This window comes from Lycium barbarum, chromosome 12 (assembly GCF_019175385.1).
Source record: "Lycium barbarum isolate Lr01 chromosome 12, ASM1917538v2, whole genome shotgun sequence".
Taxonomy (NCBI): domain Eukaryota; kingdom Viridiplantae; phylum Streptophyta; class Magnoliopsida; order Solanales; family Solanaceae; genus Lycium; species Lycium barbarum.
In genome coordinates, this window is record NC_083348.1 from 49,543,929 (window position 1) to 49,561,388 (window position 17,460).

Consider the following 17,460-nt stretch of genomic DNA (forward strand, 5'->3'; position numbering starts at 1 on the left):
TCTTATTTCTGATCAATTTTTAATGGAAACATCACTATTCTCCCTATTAGAGTAATCTATTAAGAACTTTTTTCTATTCTTGATAATGCAATAATTATATTTCATATGAAGTCAAGTCAATAAAAATATAGTTTATTAAAAAAAAATGTATTTCGTGCAAATCACGGTCATAATGATCAGTGATCTAGTCAAAAAGAGAGCAACAAAAAATTAAAGAATATACTCCGTTCGGTTCATAATCCCAATGTGTCAAAGTTAATTGTAATATACAAATTTTATATTAAGGTAATTTAATCAACATATTAATATTTTTTTAGGAGTTAGTGTTTTCTTAAGGGATATGCTAAAGATTAAGTAGACACTTATTTTAAACCGAAGGAAGTAAAACGAAAAAGGTCTTTTTCTCGTTGCGTAGAAAGATAAATTATATAAAGACATTGGTGAGTTAAGAATCCATTAAGCATTAAGTAAGACTCACTTTAATTTGTTTACAATTTATAGGTTGTTAATCACCGAACATTATTGACTAAACACAGCACCGGTTGTTAAGTCTACCAAAAGGCATATCCAGAATGCCGAGTCCAATGCTAATTTGTGGTAATTATTTATGACTGCTTTTCAAGTCGTTGGAATAATTTTATATTTTCGCTCTTTATTAAAATTTCCAATTTGGAAAAATTTAAGTGTGAATAATTTGTAATTTCCCGGCCTTTTAGTCCTTTGTAGTATAAATTGCATGTGATTTTTCATCGTCATTAGGGGGCGTTTATGGTTCGGTTTAGGTCGATTTTTTAATTGAAAAATAAATCAATTAAATCGGTTATTCAAATATTGGAACTAATCAAATCAATTAAATCGGTCTTTTATCGCTTTGATTTTTGTTGATTTTGTAGCTTTTTCGGTAAATTTGGTTTTTTGTCATTTTTTCATACGGCACTATGTTTCCAATCACATATGACTATATTCCAGCATAACACTACCCAACCAATTATTCTTTAAAAGAGAAAACAGGAAACACACATACGTATTTAAGTTATATATTTAGCTTTCTCCAAAAAATCGTATGATTTGTCCAAGAATTAGAAATGTAATAAAATTTCTTTACAACGAATGGTTTTTGTTTGTACAAAAAAGTAAAGATCTAGTTGTGATATACCAAGATATCTTGACGATGATTGAATTAAACAACGATGAATAAAGATATTAATCTTAATCATTCAGATCTCTGTCTAGTCAGTTTATTTTTTAGATCTGAATCTTAATTATTCATTCATATCTTAATCACTAAGTGTGTTTCTTTATCTTATTTTACAACCACTTAATGAGTCTAAATAGAACTAAATGATTAAGATTTATAACAAAGAGTTTGTATATCATTAAGATGTTTATTGAAGGACTTCTACAAAGATGATAGTTTACCACTACTTCATCTACTTCCACACACCACCCATAACCACCACTACTGCCAATCACCACCAACCACCACCCTTAGGCACAACTTCCAATGCCAATCACCATAGTCAGCAGTCACTACCATTAGCCACAATGTACAACCATCACCACCAATCACCACCATTAACATTATGTATAAATAATCATTGTCATCATTCACCTCCACAATTAGCTATTATTGTTATCCACCACAATTATCATCTGCCACCAATAAGAACTATTATTGATCACTACTGTTAGCCACTATCACCACTAGCTACTATCCACAGCCAAAATCATTAGTCAACACAATCCCATATGGGCACACACAAACTACCATTAGTCACCACCGCCATCAGCTACAATATAATTTCCTTAAAATATTTTATTAACATTAATTTAGTGTTTTATTTAAATTTAAATTTTATGTTTATTAATTTCAAATAAGATAAGTTTATATGTTCAGATGTTGAGAAAACAAACAGTCTTAATTATTTAGTATTTAAGTCCTAATACAACATCTTAATAAATGAGTTTTCAGATTCAGATATATCTTAGGTTATTTGGAAAACTCAATTGATTTTGGAAAATCAAAATCCTCACAGTTTCAAAAAACAGTATGGCAAACTAGACATTGTTGAGTGAATCTCTACATTCATAGTGGCATCTCAATGACAGGTTTGATTGAAAGCTTTGCAAAATAAAAGGTTAATTATCCAATACAATTTTTGTTAAACAATTATTCACAAAACCATTTTTTTCTAAAACTTTCTTCATAATAGTCATCCAAACAAAAATTATAAATGTCTTCCAAAAGCCGTATACTACACTTTCCACCCTTTGCAAAATTATCAATCACATTCAAATATATTAATCCTATATCTTTTATAAAAGAAAAAATAACTCACAATAACGTACGCAACAGTTTGTACATTGCAATAATCCCATAATAGTGTGGGGCAGAAAGGTCAAGCAACAATCATAGCCTAAGCTTGATTCGTATTGACTTTGCTAAGAACTATATAAAGGAAGGCAATTTCTTTCTAATATACTACTAATAAGTAGACGGACTTATGTTCTGTTTTTTCAACTACCTGAGGAATGTGGAACAAGTTCTTTTTGACCTTTTGCTACTTATTGGTGCACTTTAATAAGTTGTCACATTTTCGCTATCATCGCCTAATCTTTTGAGTGAAAAATTATCGAATTTCCTTTTCATTTTTTTTTTTTCAAATCTTGGTGCTATATAATGGATCAACTTTGAACTTTAGCAAGACCACACAAATCCAATATCAAGTACCACACAAATCCAATATCAAGTATTCCCTTGAACCATTCTATTTCCAGTGCATACTATAGTACCGCATATGGAGAAGCACATTTTCTTGATGATTCTTCTCTTTATGGTTACATATTTCTCCGTTTCTATATCGGTTGCTTCCTCAAATGAGACTGACCAAGAATTCCTACTAGCTTTCCAAAATCTTGTTACAAGTCCCAGTCTCTTTTTGGCCAAGAACTGGACCAGGGATATTTCTTTTTGCTCTTGGTTTGGTGTCACTTGCAATTTGAAAAAGCAAAGGGTTGTGGCCTTGGCCCTTCCTAATTTGCAACTTGAAGGCACAATTTCCCTATCTTTGACAAATTTGTCTTTTCTTAGAGAGCTCAACCTTGGGAACAACAACTTCTATGGTGGCATCCCGTATGGCATTGGCCACTTGCCTCGCTTGCGAGTGCTTGATGTCCAAAACAATCAGCTCCAAGGAACTGTCCCGACAAGTCTGTTTCAACACCAGAGAATACGCATAATTTCATTGTCTTGCAATAAACTCAGTGGTTCAATGTTGAAAGAGACATGGGATGCACTGGAGCTCAGAGTCTTGGATCTCACAAACAATAGCCTCACAGATCAAATTCCTCCTTCTATTGGAAATGCCACAAAGTTGACGAAATTGAGGTTGTCCGGGAATAGAATCAACGGCAACATTCCAAAGGAGATTGGTAATCTAAGCCAACTTGCAGAGTTGTCATTGGCCGATAACAACTTATCTGGTCCCATTCCTGCAACACTTTTTAGTATTTCGTCGCTCCTTGCCTTACATCTGCAAAAAAATAGCCTGTCTGGCCCTCTCTTGCTTGATGAAGGGCACACTTTTTCAAATCTAAAGTTTATGAGATTATATGGCAATCACATTTCTGGTCACATTCCTTCTAACATTTGCCAACTCACAGAGCTCAAAGTTCTATCCATATCTCTCAACAACATAACTGGAGAGATACCCACAAATATTGGTTGTCTAGCCAAGCTCGAGGCATTCCATATTGGATATAACAAAATAAATGGGATTGTTCCCCTTTCATTGGGCAATATTTCAACTCTGCAGTATCTTAGTTGTCCAAACAATCACGTAGAAGGGCCAATTCCTCAAGAATTAGGGAAACTATCAAACTTGAGGTTGTTAGATTTTCAAGAAAATTATAATCTTATCGGTGAAATTCCAAAGGATGTTTTCAACATTTCTTCTATGGAAGTTATTTCCTTGAATTTAAACAACCTCTCCGGTAGAATTCCAGCAACTACAGGTCTTCATCTTCCGAACCTTAAGGAGCTTTACTTGGCACACAATCAGATCGAGGGGCAAATTCCACCATTCATAACAAATGCTTCCAAGCTTTCTGAGTTGGTGCTAGCTGCAAACATTTTCACCGGCAACATTCCTAATAATTTGGGATCTCTTCGTGAGCTGGAAGGATTGTTCCTAGTAGATAATCAACTCATCAATGAACCAAGTAAACATGAGTTATTATTCTTAAATTCATTGGTGAACTGCAGGATGTTGCAATATCTATCGGTTGGTCACAATCCGTTAAATGGATTTTTTTCCAATTTTGTTGGGAATCTGTCATCAACCATTGAATACTTTGAAGTAGCAAATGCAGGAATCAATGGCTCCATACCCAAAGGCATAGGCAACATGAGCAGTCTAATGATGCTGGACTTTCAGAAAAACAACTTGATGGGGAGTATTCCTTCAGAGGTTAGTAAGCTTAAGAAAATCCAAGGGCTATATCTGAATAACAATAAATTGCAAGGAAATATTCCAGAGGCAGTATGTCAATTATCTAATTTGGTTCAATTGACTTTGTATGGTAATGAGCTCTCTGGGGTGATCCCAGAATATATAGGAAATCTAAGCATGCTACAAAAACTTTGGTTGGGTTCCAATAATTTTGCATCAAAGTTACCTCTGAGTCTTTGGAAAATGACCGGTCTTCTTCATCTAAACATTTCACGGAATTCTATACAAGGGGAAGTTCAACAACATATCGGAGAACTAAAGGCCATTGTAGTACTAGATCTTTCTAGTAACCACTTTTCAGGCATGATACCAAGCAGAATAGGGGACCTCGAAAACATGCAATATCTCTCCCTATCAAACAACTCCTTTTTGGGTTCAATTCCATTATGTTTTGCAAACTTGATAAGCGTGGAATTTATGGATCTGTCATTAAATTCCATTTCAGGCGCTATTCCTAAGTCATTGGAAAAACTTTCACACCTTAAAAGCATTAATGTTTCATTTAATGATTTAGAAGGCGAAATACCCAGTAGTGGTGTGTTTGCGAATTTCACTTCGCGATCTTTCAAAGGGAATAGAGGTTTATGTGGAATGCACTTGTTGGCAGTTCCTGCTTGCGCTATCACCAATCCTAGACATCATGCAAAGTCTAGGCTTATGCCAATCGTTACTCTGGTAGTTTCTTCATCCTTTCTGATATTTTTATTGGTCTCAATTTGGATAATGAAACAACAAAGGAAAGGAGAGTCAAAAGATGTAGAAAAGGTACCAAGTATCACGACTTATCCATTGATTTCTTATCACGAGATTCAACGAGCAACAAACAATTTTGATGTATCAAATTTAATTGGTGAGGGAGGTTCTGGCTCGGTGTATAAAGGCACATTATCAAACGGAATGGTGGTGGCCATAAAGGTTCTGGACATGCAAAACGAGGAAGGTGCTAAAAGATTTGACACTGAATGTGAAGTGATGAGAAATGTTAGACACAAAAATCTTATTACATTAATTACTACTTGCTCTAGCAAATACGTAAGAGCCTTTGTCCTGCAATATATGCCCAATGGGAGTCTTCAGGATTGGTTGTACAAAGAAGAGTGCCACTTGAATCTCCATCAAAGAGTCATCATAATGCTTGATGTGGCTGTGGCAATTGAGTATCTACACCATGGTTATGACACTCCAATAGTTCATTGCGATCTAAAGCCAGCCAACGTTCTTCTGAATGAAGATATGGTGGCTCATGTTGGTGATTTTGGCATCTCTAAAATCTTAGCGGTAAGCAAATTCATGACACATACCGAGACATTGGGCACTCTTGGTTACATTGCACCAGGTACACTAGTCTCTTCTTTTTATGCCTTTTAATGAAACCTTTCTCTTGAATTTTATTTGTCTTACTTAAACCCTTTAAAATTTTAGAACTAAATAAATTTTGCCTTTGATAGAACATAATTATTTTTATAGTTCAAATAAGTAATCAATTTGTTTTATTTTTGTTCTTCTAAGAATATGGCTCAGAAGGAAGGGTGTCCACTAGTGTTGATGTTTATAGTTACGGCATCATGTTGATAGAGGTATTGACAAAAAGAAGACCAACACATGAAGATATATTCAATGAAAATTCCGTTTTGAGGCAGTGGATAAGACGAGCATTTCCAAGGACTGAGGCCAAAGTTGTTAATGCTAATCTTTTTCATGAGAAAGAACATATGACTTCCCAATGTGAAACCTGTATAGACACCATGATAGAGTTGGCTTTAGACTGTACAAAGAAAAAGCCAGAATCAAGGATAACCATGAAAGATGTTGTCAAGAGGCTTACCAAAATCAAGAACACATTGGAGACATAAAAGTTAAAATCTCTGAAAAGGGTGTTTTTTCGGAACTGCAAGTTAATATGTTTTTTTTTTACCTAGTCTTGTTAGTAAAATCTTCCCTAACTACTTAGAGTACTCCTGTAATGTGTAATGTATGTATTCAGAGTGTTGCATTTCCTAATTTTACAATTCCTGTTTGAATGATTTTTATTTTGATTTGAAGACTTTTCTTTTGTTAGTAATTATGGTATGAATGCTTGAATAAATCAGAAATATGATGAAGGTGTTTGATTACACTATTTTTTTTCTTTGCGTTTGCAAGCTTCCAAATATCTCTTCCATCGCTTTTACTCCCTCCTTCATATTTTTGATTCAGTAGTTTCTGGACAATTGTGTATAAGTGTTACATTCAAATAAACATTAGGTGCTGTGTTCCTCAATAAGGAACTTGATATAAACATCCATAATATATAAAATATGTTGGAAAGAATAATTCAAAGTTGTAGGAAATTAAAATTGGGTTGGATTTGGTGTTTTAATGCATGTCTAGTTAGCATTTATAATAAAATTTATATAGAAATAGGTTTTCCAGTTTATACTCAAAATAGGTTTCATACTATACGGTGCTTGTCACGACCCAGCCGTAAGGCCGTGAGGAGTACCCGGAGCTAGCCTACCGAGCACCCCCTAGCATGCTTCTTCTAATCTTATGTCGGTGGACCACATATCTAACTCACAATTATCATAATCTGTACGGGCATGAATTCTCAAACAAAAGCTCATCTAGATAATTATCATCAACTATGTACCATATATATACACACAAGCCATCAAGGCTACAAAAATGATAAACAAAATATGAACCGGTGAGGTCTATGAAACGCCTAGCTATACACACATGTCTACGAGTCTCTATATAGAGTGCAAGAAATCACAAAGACGGGAGAGGACCCCATCGTGCCGAAACATGTACAGAAAAGAGTAATACCAATAAACTGCAGCTCCAAAGTAAGTGGAGTGCTCATGAGAATCCGCTGATGAAGCACCTAAGGATCAGATCCGTCTCCCTGCCTACCTGCGGGCATGAATGCAGCGTCCACAAGAAAATGACGTCAGTACGAATAATGTACTGAGTATGTAAGGCATTAATAACAACATAATAGGGATATAAGAAGCATAAGATAAAAGAGATAATCTGTACATCTGATTACCTTTCAAGGCGGATATCATGCATGTTTAGCTTTTCCTTTCAAAAGAACATCCATATGTATATAGTAAATTGCCCGACCATATAGGTACGGTGTTCTCATCATATGTATAGTATACTGCCAGGCCATATAGGCACGGTGTTATCATCATTATCTCGCATCCGGGCATCCCACGTCCGGGACGATATCATAAGCTGTCCACTACAGTTGTGTGCGCATCTACGTGTCTACCCGGCCGAATATAGCGCAGAACAGAGTGAGAAAATACATACATAAATATATAAAGCATGCATGAGATCCCAAATAAAGCGTTACTACTCTATCGGAGTGACGTAAGGTCGGTAAACCTCCGATTTCTATTATGGAGTCATCATCATCATTATATCTCACCTTGGAGGAACAACTATTATAAGATGAGATTAACAACCATGGATACAATCGATAATCAGGTGACAAACTCAATAACATCATGAGAACATTAAAAACTTTAAGCTTTGGCATTTTTAGAATTGAAATCATCATCATAATCGCCATCATTATCATCACGAAGAACATTGTCGACAATATCATAAGAATCATGGAAATTATGGGCTTCCAGTGTTTCTAGGAATAGGAATATTGTGAATATCATGTGGAGGTTCACAACTATGGAATCATGCCTTTACAAAGAAAAGGGGTTAGCCTTACATACCTTCACGTCTTCTTAACTACTAAACGTTTTCCTCCAAAGCTCTCAAACTCTACATTCAAGAGAATTCATGCGAAGTTTAAGTCATTGAAAACATTCTTAAGCCCAAACTAACATAATTACGAACTAACGAAATTTGGGCAGTACTTTCCTTATTTTACCAACTTCCACCATATTATAAAACAACTCCCAAACAACAATAACAACATCCATAATATCATAATCAAGAAGTTATATCCAATTTAATTTCAAATTTAACCAAAATCCCCTTTTCAAGTTCATCCTCTTCACTTCAACACTTATAGCTTCTCCACTTTAATTCTTTTCCTTTCTAGGAGTTACTAAAACTTTACATCAACCCAACCGTATAAATAAGATGAAGAACATACCTTACAATAGAAGAATTTCAACCCACTCAACTCCCTCCAAGATCAAGTTCAGCACAACTTTGAAAGGAAGCAAGAACAATCACCTTCCATGGATTTATCTTGAGGTTTTGATGTTTGATCTTCCCTCTTGATGATATAGAAAGGTGTGGAGTGATGGGGAACCTTCAAGAACTCTTAAGAAGCCTGTAGAAGTGTGGGTAAATAAGTGTGGGAAGTTGGAATGAAAATAAGGTCTCTTAGCGTAAGAGTCAACCACCTGTAATATTAGAAAGTCTAGACTAAGAATGGACTGAGTGCGATAAGAAAACCATGAGCAGACGACATTGAATTTTTAGGGATAGTTTTAAATTATTTAAGCTTATTCAGATCAGACCTAAAGAGAATGATGTTATTAAGTTACTACAAGAAGCAAATATTACTATGAGATAAAAGATATGAAAATTCCCCCTTCGGTTATGTGATTAAGTATTTATCCCCGATGAGGATAGTATGATATAATTTTGAAAGTGTATAGGGAGTTTGGGGTTAGCTGTTCCAATTTCTCATTTGAAACAGATGAAATTTCCCTAAGTATGATCCATGTCTATAATTCAGAAGGATAGTATACAACCCCAGAATAGAGTCAGATGAGGAGGAAAGTTAGAAATAACCCTATGCTTCACTTTAGTACTCAGAGAAGAATTAGAGAATATGATGCTAAAAAGTGGTAACAGAAGCTTAGTAAGTAAGTTTGAGTAATACAGTGAATTAGAAATTTTCAGCAGAGTTAGTAGAAGTATGATTTGAGTTACTTAGTCAAGTTAATACTAATGAGTGGGCAACCGTCTAAATACACTGAAGGCGGGTTAGAACCCAAAGGGTTTAAGTTAAATTCGAGGTATAGACATGGGTGAAAGAAGAAAACCATCTAAGCAGTAAGAGAGCAACCAACAGAAGAAGAGTCTTTAAGAATTATCATAAAAGACTTTTTCCCCAAGACTGACAAAGCCATGTTATTGTCACGACCCAACCCCGTGGGCCGCGACCAGTGCCCGAGCTGGGCACCTATACGTACCCGATACCCCAAATTAGCATATTAACAGAATAATAATATAATAATAATATTAGTGGTCGCTATAGAACTTAGCAGAAAAGCAGACTTGGCACACATAGGCCGATAAGGCCATCACAGAACAGAATATCCCAAACATATGTACAGAACCCACACAGATGTATCCACAGACCTCTACAGAACATATCATAATCATAAGACGGGACAGGGCCCCGTCATACCCTGAACAAAGTACATATCCAGATAGCAGTGACAGACTGTACCAAAAGATGGGCCCTGTAGAAGAGAGCGCCCCAAATAGCAGAAATAGGATCCTAAACGTGTGGATCAGCAAACCTGTCGTCTGTACCTGCGCGGCATGAAAACGCAGCCCCCGAAGAAAGGGGGTCAGTACGAAATATGTACTGAATATGTAAAGCGGAATCACAGAAGTCAAATCATAATGGTTACAGAAAATGAGTACAGAATCCAGAGTGTCAAATGCATATTTCCAAAACAGACAGAATGCGTACAGAAACATATGTCATATCATATCATATCATATCCGGTCCCTGACACGGGACTCGGCAGACAGAATGTGGCCACCCTCCCGACGCTGGTGCCACTATACAGAGGAATCAGAAAAAGGGGCGTGGCCCCGTATCATATAATATCATATCAAAATGGCCATACAGATCAGATCAGAATAGGCGGACATGGCACATCATACTCCACAGACCCATGTACGCGTATACCTGCCCCCTCACACCGGGACGCGGCGAACAATGCAGAGAATTACGCTTGACAACATATCCTGGCCCGGGCTCAGTGTGGGAAACATTGGGACATCCACGAGTGGAGTAGTGAGAGACTAATGCAATTTAAAAATATAATAAATGTTTTCAAAGACTCGATGAAGCGTATCGAAGACAAACAAATCCAATGGGGTCGGACGGAATCATAATAAATGTATTTCGGATATCATAATAAATTACAGAAGTATAACTTTCCCGAAGTCATTCCGAGTGTCAAAATAATTTATAATATTTAACAGAATATTTAAAATAATATTCGTTAAGCGATTAGTAGGGTAATTAAAACATTTCTTTCAAAAATCGCTTAAAAAGGAAGCTTTAACACATTAGGGGCAAAACCGTAAATAGCGGGCCCGCCTTGGGACAAACAAGGCGGCGGGCTCAAATTGTGTCCTCTAAGCATATAGTATCACCTAAAAAGGTTATACAAACATTCTATGATTTTCTGAATAATTTAGAGCAAAATTGCATAATTTCAGAAAAAAAAAAGCGTATCAAAATGGTTCAATTCTACTGAAGGAAAAACTGAAATTTTGTCTTGCGGATTCCGAGGGCCAAGAGGTCCTTCGAGGCCCGGATCCGACCCTAACACACTAGGGGCATGCCAAGGGAAGAATTGGGTTTACTTTACATACCTTTCACGCTCCTTAAGCCTTTCCAATATCACTTCCCGTTACGTCGAAAAACTGCAATTGGTCAAGTTTACCAATTGTGAATTATTAATGTCATTATTTCAACTTTAAGCATATTTGGCTACCGAAATTTCGGCAGCACTTCCCCTATACATATGACACCCCGAGAATTCAACTCGGCTATAAATCATCAACAACAACCCAAACGACAACAACAATATCAACAATGAACATTAAAAACACAAATATCCTTCAACTAGTCATTTTTCTCACAAGTTGACATAATCTTCAATTCAACCCAACTTTCAACTAAGATCAATAATTTCATATTCAACAACCATCATGATCATCACCATATAGTTCTAGAAACATTTCATATCGTTTTCCTTAAGATATACACTCGATATACATGATATACAATCTTCCGCCAAAATCATAACTTATGCAAAACATCAAATCTTTGGCATACAACTTCATAACAAGTTTCCAACTTCCAAATTCATCAACCATAATCATAATTCACATCTTAACAACTTCATTTCCATAATATCACAAAATTATTCTAAAGTGACATAATCATCTACATTCCAACTTCAACCAAAATTCATTCAACTTTCATTCCCAATATAATTTCCATCATAACCACAACTAGAATGCAACATAAAATTCAACTCATATATGTATACAACATATATAGACCCATGGCTACATATATATATACATACCCACTTTGCAAACTTCCTTATTTCCATAATTTCTACTCATTTCCACATACCACAACATAAACAAACCTTCATAACATAAGAAAAAGGAATTGATTCTTACCTTTTTCTACAAACTTCTTCACTTGAACAAGTTGTCAACTTGAAGAAATAAGTGCTCCTTCTTCCAAAACAATTACACCAAGTTGTAGAGGACACTTAATTTAGTAGGAATTCAACAAGAAAATAATTTTAGAGGCAAGATTTTGAGGGGTGATTTTTCTATGGCCAAACCCGAAATGCCCTCTTTTTGTTCTTGTTTTTCTCTTTTTTTTCCTCCTATTCTTTCTCTTGAAAGTTCTATGGAATTTGGATGATTAAGTGGTCTTTTATTCATTGACCACATGACTTAATTCCATGGGCTTGGATCCTTTTTATGGACCATGGCCGAATGACTCCTCACTTGGGCCTGAATTTTATTTTTTCATTTTTTTGGGCCAACTCGGTTGGTCCCGAGTTGGGCCTAGCCCACTGACCTTTCGACCTTAAAACGTTCATATCTCCTTGTACCGACGTCACCTGGGAACCCACGACCTATGGATGGAAAGCTGATTCAATTATCTACAACTTCTATTTCAAGGTATTTTCGAAATTCCAAACTTACAATACAGTTTTTGCCCCCCAAAGTCAGGTCACCCGAAAACGTTTTCTTAAAAATATTCGTTTGGAGGGTTTCCACTTTGATTTGGTCCAAAGGTACTTCATGAGTTGTGTTTAACTTTACATATGTGATTCATATGACTTTTCAGATGTTCCAAAAAAAATCTCGGTATGTGGGCCCCACCCCAGCAGATGCTCCGAGGTTCAAAAATACGGGATATAACAGTTATGCCTGTTATGTACATTAGAAACCCATTCATTTAAGTAATCCAACTTTCCCACTAAGTAAGACTTGCTTGAAGTAAGCTAAATAAATTAGTCATCAGTATTTTAGAGGAAATTAGCGGAACCACTAGATGACCACTTATCGCTAACTTAAGGGATACACAGGCTTTAGACATCTGCTTTTGAACTAAGGGGGAGATAATATGATAAGGTGTCGATATAGATGTTATGTTTCGTATGTTGATAGGCGTCAGAGGATAATGTCAGAGGATCACAGTTTCATGTAGCTAAGATAAAGTATGTGGAATTCGTCTTTTGTCATGTCACTGAGATCAAGTTTTAGGGCGAATAAAAGGTTTAAGAGTGTAACGTTTCCAATTCCAGAATAATTCATGCACTATGTGGTACTAATGGCCAGACGTACTCTACTCGTTCCTTTTGTACCTATATCAAGCCCATGTTAGAGCTTTACACTCTACGATTAAGATACTAAGAAGTAAGACTATATATGATACTAAGATATGTAAGGTTTAAAGACTAAGAATCCTATGGAATGCCCACCTGGTCCTTGAACAAGGGAAAAATGCCATAGGTAAATGATTTATTTCAACTCCAAAGATATGCTACCTACGTTCTCACGTACTCGTGCCCACGACCGGCTTCTTTGAACATCCACATATAGAAATAGCATAACAGTGGGGTTGGTAGGTAATGATAAGAGTAAGTCAAGATGGACGTCCTACCCACGAATCTACGTAACTTATGCTTATGTTCCTCTGGCTCCTGTTTTAAAGCAGCTCGTAGCTTGGCACAAAGGATGCCATTTTCTTTTTCGAAGTACCTATGCCCTGTTTAAGTTCAAGGTAGCTTTCTACTTATGCCTTAGGTGCTTGATGAACGAAGCATTCATGCCTATGATCCTTTCCTTCATGAGTCATATTTTATAATGAGGGTGTCGACTTACAGTAATAAGAGTAAACTATGTTTAACCCTGTCCCATTCTGTAAGTATAGCTAAGTTCCAAAAGTGATATCTTATCCATCCCTATGTCTCTAAGTACTCAAGAGTGAAGCCTACAACTTATACTCCATTTAAGTCACACTTATGTCTTATTCACACTTCAATATTCATGACCCAATGTCCAAATGTCATGGTATGTAGCTTCGAAGTACTTATGTAAATGTTACACCTCGGAAATTTCCCCGTGAACGTACAGTGAAAAGTTGCAGGTTTGCACTTTGGCCCAGTTGGTCGTAAAGTGGAATACGGCCCGTAAGGTAGTTTACAGACCGTAAACTGCTATCGTCGTCCAACCTTCCAAGATTTCAACTTTCTGCCAAATGTCTAAATGGCTAAATACGACCCAGAATACAGACCGTAAATCGAAATACGACCCGTAAACTGTGACCGTAAACAACTATGACTCTAGCAAACCGTTATGGTTCTGTTATGCTTAAATACGGTCGCGAAGGACGGACCGTAAATCAGAATACAACCCGTAAAGTGGGTTTACGATCACTGTGCATCCCGACTACTGTTTATAAAAAAATCAGATTTTATGATTAATATAAGGGACCTTTTTCATTCATTTTCATTTCATTTCTCATCTACACCACTCAAGAACTCTCTAGAAAATTCTCAAAACACTTCAACCATAAGAATAACAAGGAAATCAATGATCAACAACATTAAATCCATGAAACAAAGTGTGTGAAACTCAAGTGAAGTTCATCCAAACAAAGAAGTTCCAAGAAAGGTGAAGTAGGGTTTTGGTGCAAAAGAAAAGATTCCACCCTAGGCTTGTTCCACCATCATCTAAGGTAAGTTTCATGACTCCATCATGTTGGTTAAGGTATTGGAAAGCTAAGATGCTGGAATGGTAGGAAAACATAGAAGATGGGTCTTAAAATGGATTAATAGTGTCACAATTGAATGGTAGTTGAACGGAATCATAAATGTTGATACGCTATGATTATGAATATGTTGAAAAGGATGCTTAGACTATGAAATAAGTATCATATATGGGGAAACGTGATAATGAGTTATAAGTATAAATGTCGAGAAATTAGAGAGAAATGGTGGATTGTGGTTAGTGCATGTAAATGATGATTGTTGATTTTAATATTGCGAGTGTTTGGGAGTTAATATAGAATATGGGAAAAGTAGTATAAACAAAGGAAGTTCCGCCTAATTTTCCCTAGAAATAGTAGCGCGTTCTTATAGTCGATTAACTAACGTAAATGCAAATTCTCTTTTGATGGTAGAAACGCGATATCGAAGGAGAACAAGCGAATGATAGCTTAGTTAAACGTCAAAGGTATGTGAGGCTAGTCCCTTCTTTCTAATGGCATGAATCCTACAGCGTAACTTATTTCTTATCCATGAGCCTATGTCTATCATTAGCTACACAAGGTAATGAGTTAAAGTATAGAAAGTCTAATGATGTTATTTATCGGTTACACTCACCTTATATGCTAATTCCTTCAAGGTGAGGCAGAATGTCCATGATTGTTCCATAATGCAATCGGGGGATCACGACCTTACGTCACCTCGATAGAGTATGGTTGATCTTGAGCCTTATGTATGTATTATGATAAGCTGAGCATATTGTGATGAGCATATACTGATATTACTATTACACCATGCCTATTTGGCCGGGAAGTCACCGCCAAGGCAGGCAGCTATGCGATACACGATGGCCAGATGGCATGGGCAGACACCACTAGTGGGCGGCATGAGATGTTACCCCGGATACGGGAGGCCTGGACGCAGGCTAATGTTATGATTATCACACCGATCCGATACGGACGGGCAGTTTATACATGATGCATATATGATATGATGATGAGCATGAGTAAGACAGCATGGCTTGTTTTCCTTATACTTGACAGTCAGATTCAGATGTTCTATACTGATATCTTCTTTACATCATTGTCTTATTTCGTTGTTTATGCCTCTCATACTCCGTACAATATTCGTACTGATGTCCGTTTTATTTGGACGCTGTGTTCATGCCCACAGGTAGACAGGGGGGAGAGCTCGATCCAGATCCGTAGTAGTTGTTAGCTGATTGGAAGCCCTCCATTGTCCCGGAGGTGCTTATGATTATTCTTTTGTGTATATATAGCCATGTATGTGTAGTTTTGGGCACGACGGGGTCTTGTCTCGTCCCTATGTTCAGTACTCCAGTAGAGGCTCGTAGATACGCAGTGCGGGTTAGATGGTCTCACGAGGTCGCCACTGTATATATATATATGTGTGTGTGTCTGTGTGTGTGTGTGTATTATTTTGATAGCCTAAAGGCATATGTATATGAAAGTATTTTATGTTTTCATATGAAATATGATTTTCCTACGCTAAGAGTATAAAGATGATAAAAAGAGCATTAAATGAGTAAAACGAGCGACAGAACGAGCGGTGCTCGGCGGTTAGCCCCGGGTACCGGTCGCGGCCCCTAGTTGGGTTGTGACAAAAGTGGTATCAGGGCAGTTCGGTCCTAGGAAGTGTCTACGAGCCGTGTCTAGTAGAGTCTTGTTTATGGTGTGTTGCGCGCCACATCAATAAACAAGAGGCTACAGGGCATTTAGGAAAAAAAATGATGGCCATCTTTATTCTATGGGATCGTGCGATAGAGCCATGTGTAAGATTTTATCCTCCCTAATGGTGTGTTATGATTTCAGAATGCCGCCAAAGGGAAAGGCTACAGCCGCCCAGAAGGGCAAGACTACGGCAAAGAGGCGGGTAGAAAGAGAGCCTCCGGTGAATATAGATGAAGGTGAATCGCATAACGAGGCCCCATCTAATACTTCCTCTCACCCGACCGATGTGGGAGAACAAGGAGGAGCCCCATCTCCAATTCCTCCGCCGGTTGCTTCGGGTCAACAAATGACCGAGGCCATTCAGCTATTGACACAATTGGTTGCCGCACAGGCACAACAACAAAATGTGGGTTCAAGTGACCGGGCAGCAAGTACCAAGGCCCGTGATTTCATGAGCCTAAATCCTCCGGAGTTCTTCGGGTCAAAGCCGGAGGAAGACCCACAAGGTTTCATCGATGAAATGTTGAGGACATTGAAGATTGTCCATGCCTCCGAGACCGAATCCGTGGAGTTGGAATCGTATAGACTCCGGGATGTGGCGGTGTTATGGTATAGCAATTGGGTATTATCAAGAGGAGAGAACGCGTCTCCTCCGGTTTAGCAAGAGTTTGTAGATGCTTTTATTCATCACTATTTGCCACCCGAAGTCCGCCGAGCTAGAGCGGACAGATTTTAAATTTGAGGCAAGGGAATATGAGCGCCCGGGAATATAGCCTTCAATTTAATTCTTTGGCTAGATATGCCCCGGCTATTGTGGCCGACATGGGGGATCGGGTACATAGATTTGTAAGTGGCCTAGGGCCACATTTATTCAGAGATTGCTTGACGGCTTCCTTGCAAGACGGGATGGATATCTCCTGAATATAGGCTCATGCTCAGAATTTGGAGGGGCGACAACAACAACAGAGAGGTGACCGTGGTAGCGATAGAAGGCAAGGCAAGAGGGCCAGATCTATGGGAGCTAGCAGTGATCATAGAGGGGGATCAAGGCAGACATATTCTGGGTACTCAGGCCAGTCAGTGACGAGTGCACCTCCTCGATTCACAGGTAAGAGATTTGATCGCTCTTTCCATTCAGGACAAGGCCAGAGTTCGAGGGCTTCAGATTCCCAGTTCAAGGAAGATTATAGTCAGAGGAGACCCCCAGTGCCGCGATGCAACCAATGCGGCAGATTACATTCC

The 17,460-nt window shown here is 37.5% G+C and overlaps 1 protein-coding gene across 1 annotated transcript; it reads left to right on the forward strand.

The window, feature by feature from the left end:
• Positions 1 to 2,692: 2,692 nt before the first annotated feature.
• Positions 2,693 to 6,609, forward strand: LOC132624955 (putative receptor-like protein kinase At3g47110). Its single transcript, XM_060339717.1, has 2 exons — positions 2,693 to 5,847; positions 6,021 to 6,609. Exons 1-2 carry the CDS (start codon positions 2,799 to 2,801, stop codon positions 6,362 to 6,364), a joined length of 3,393 nt encoding a protein of 1,130 aa, XP_060195700.1. The 5' UTR covers positions 2,693 to 2,798; the 3' UTR covers positions 6,365 to 6,609.
• Positions 6,610 to 17,460: the final 10,851 nt, after the last annotated feature.

Coding starts and splice junctions, on each gene's coding strand:
- LOC132624955 (XM_060339717.1), top strand. CDS start 2,799: ATGGAGAAGCACATTTTCTTGATGATTCTTCTCTTTATGGTTACATAT. Junction 5,848..6,020: donor TCTTGGTTACATTGCACCAG/GTACACTAGTCT, acceptor TGTTCTTCTAAG/AATATGGCTCAGAAGGAAGG.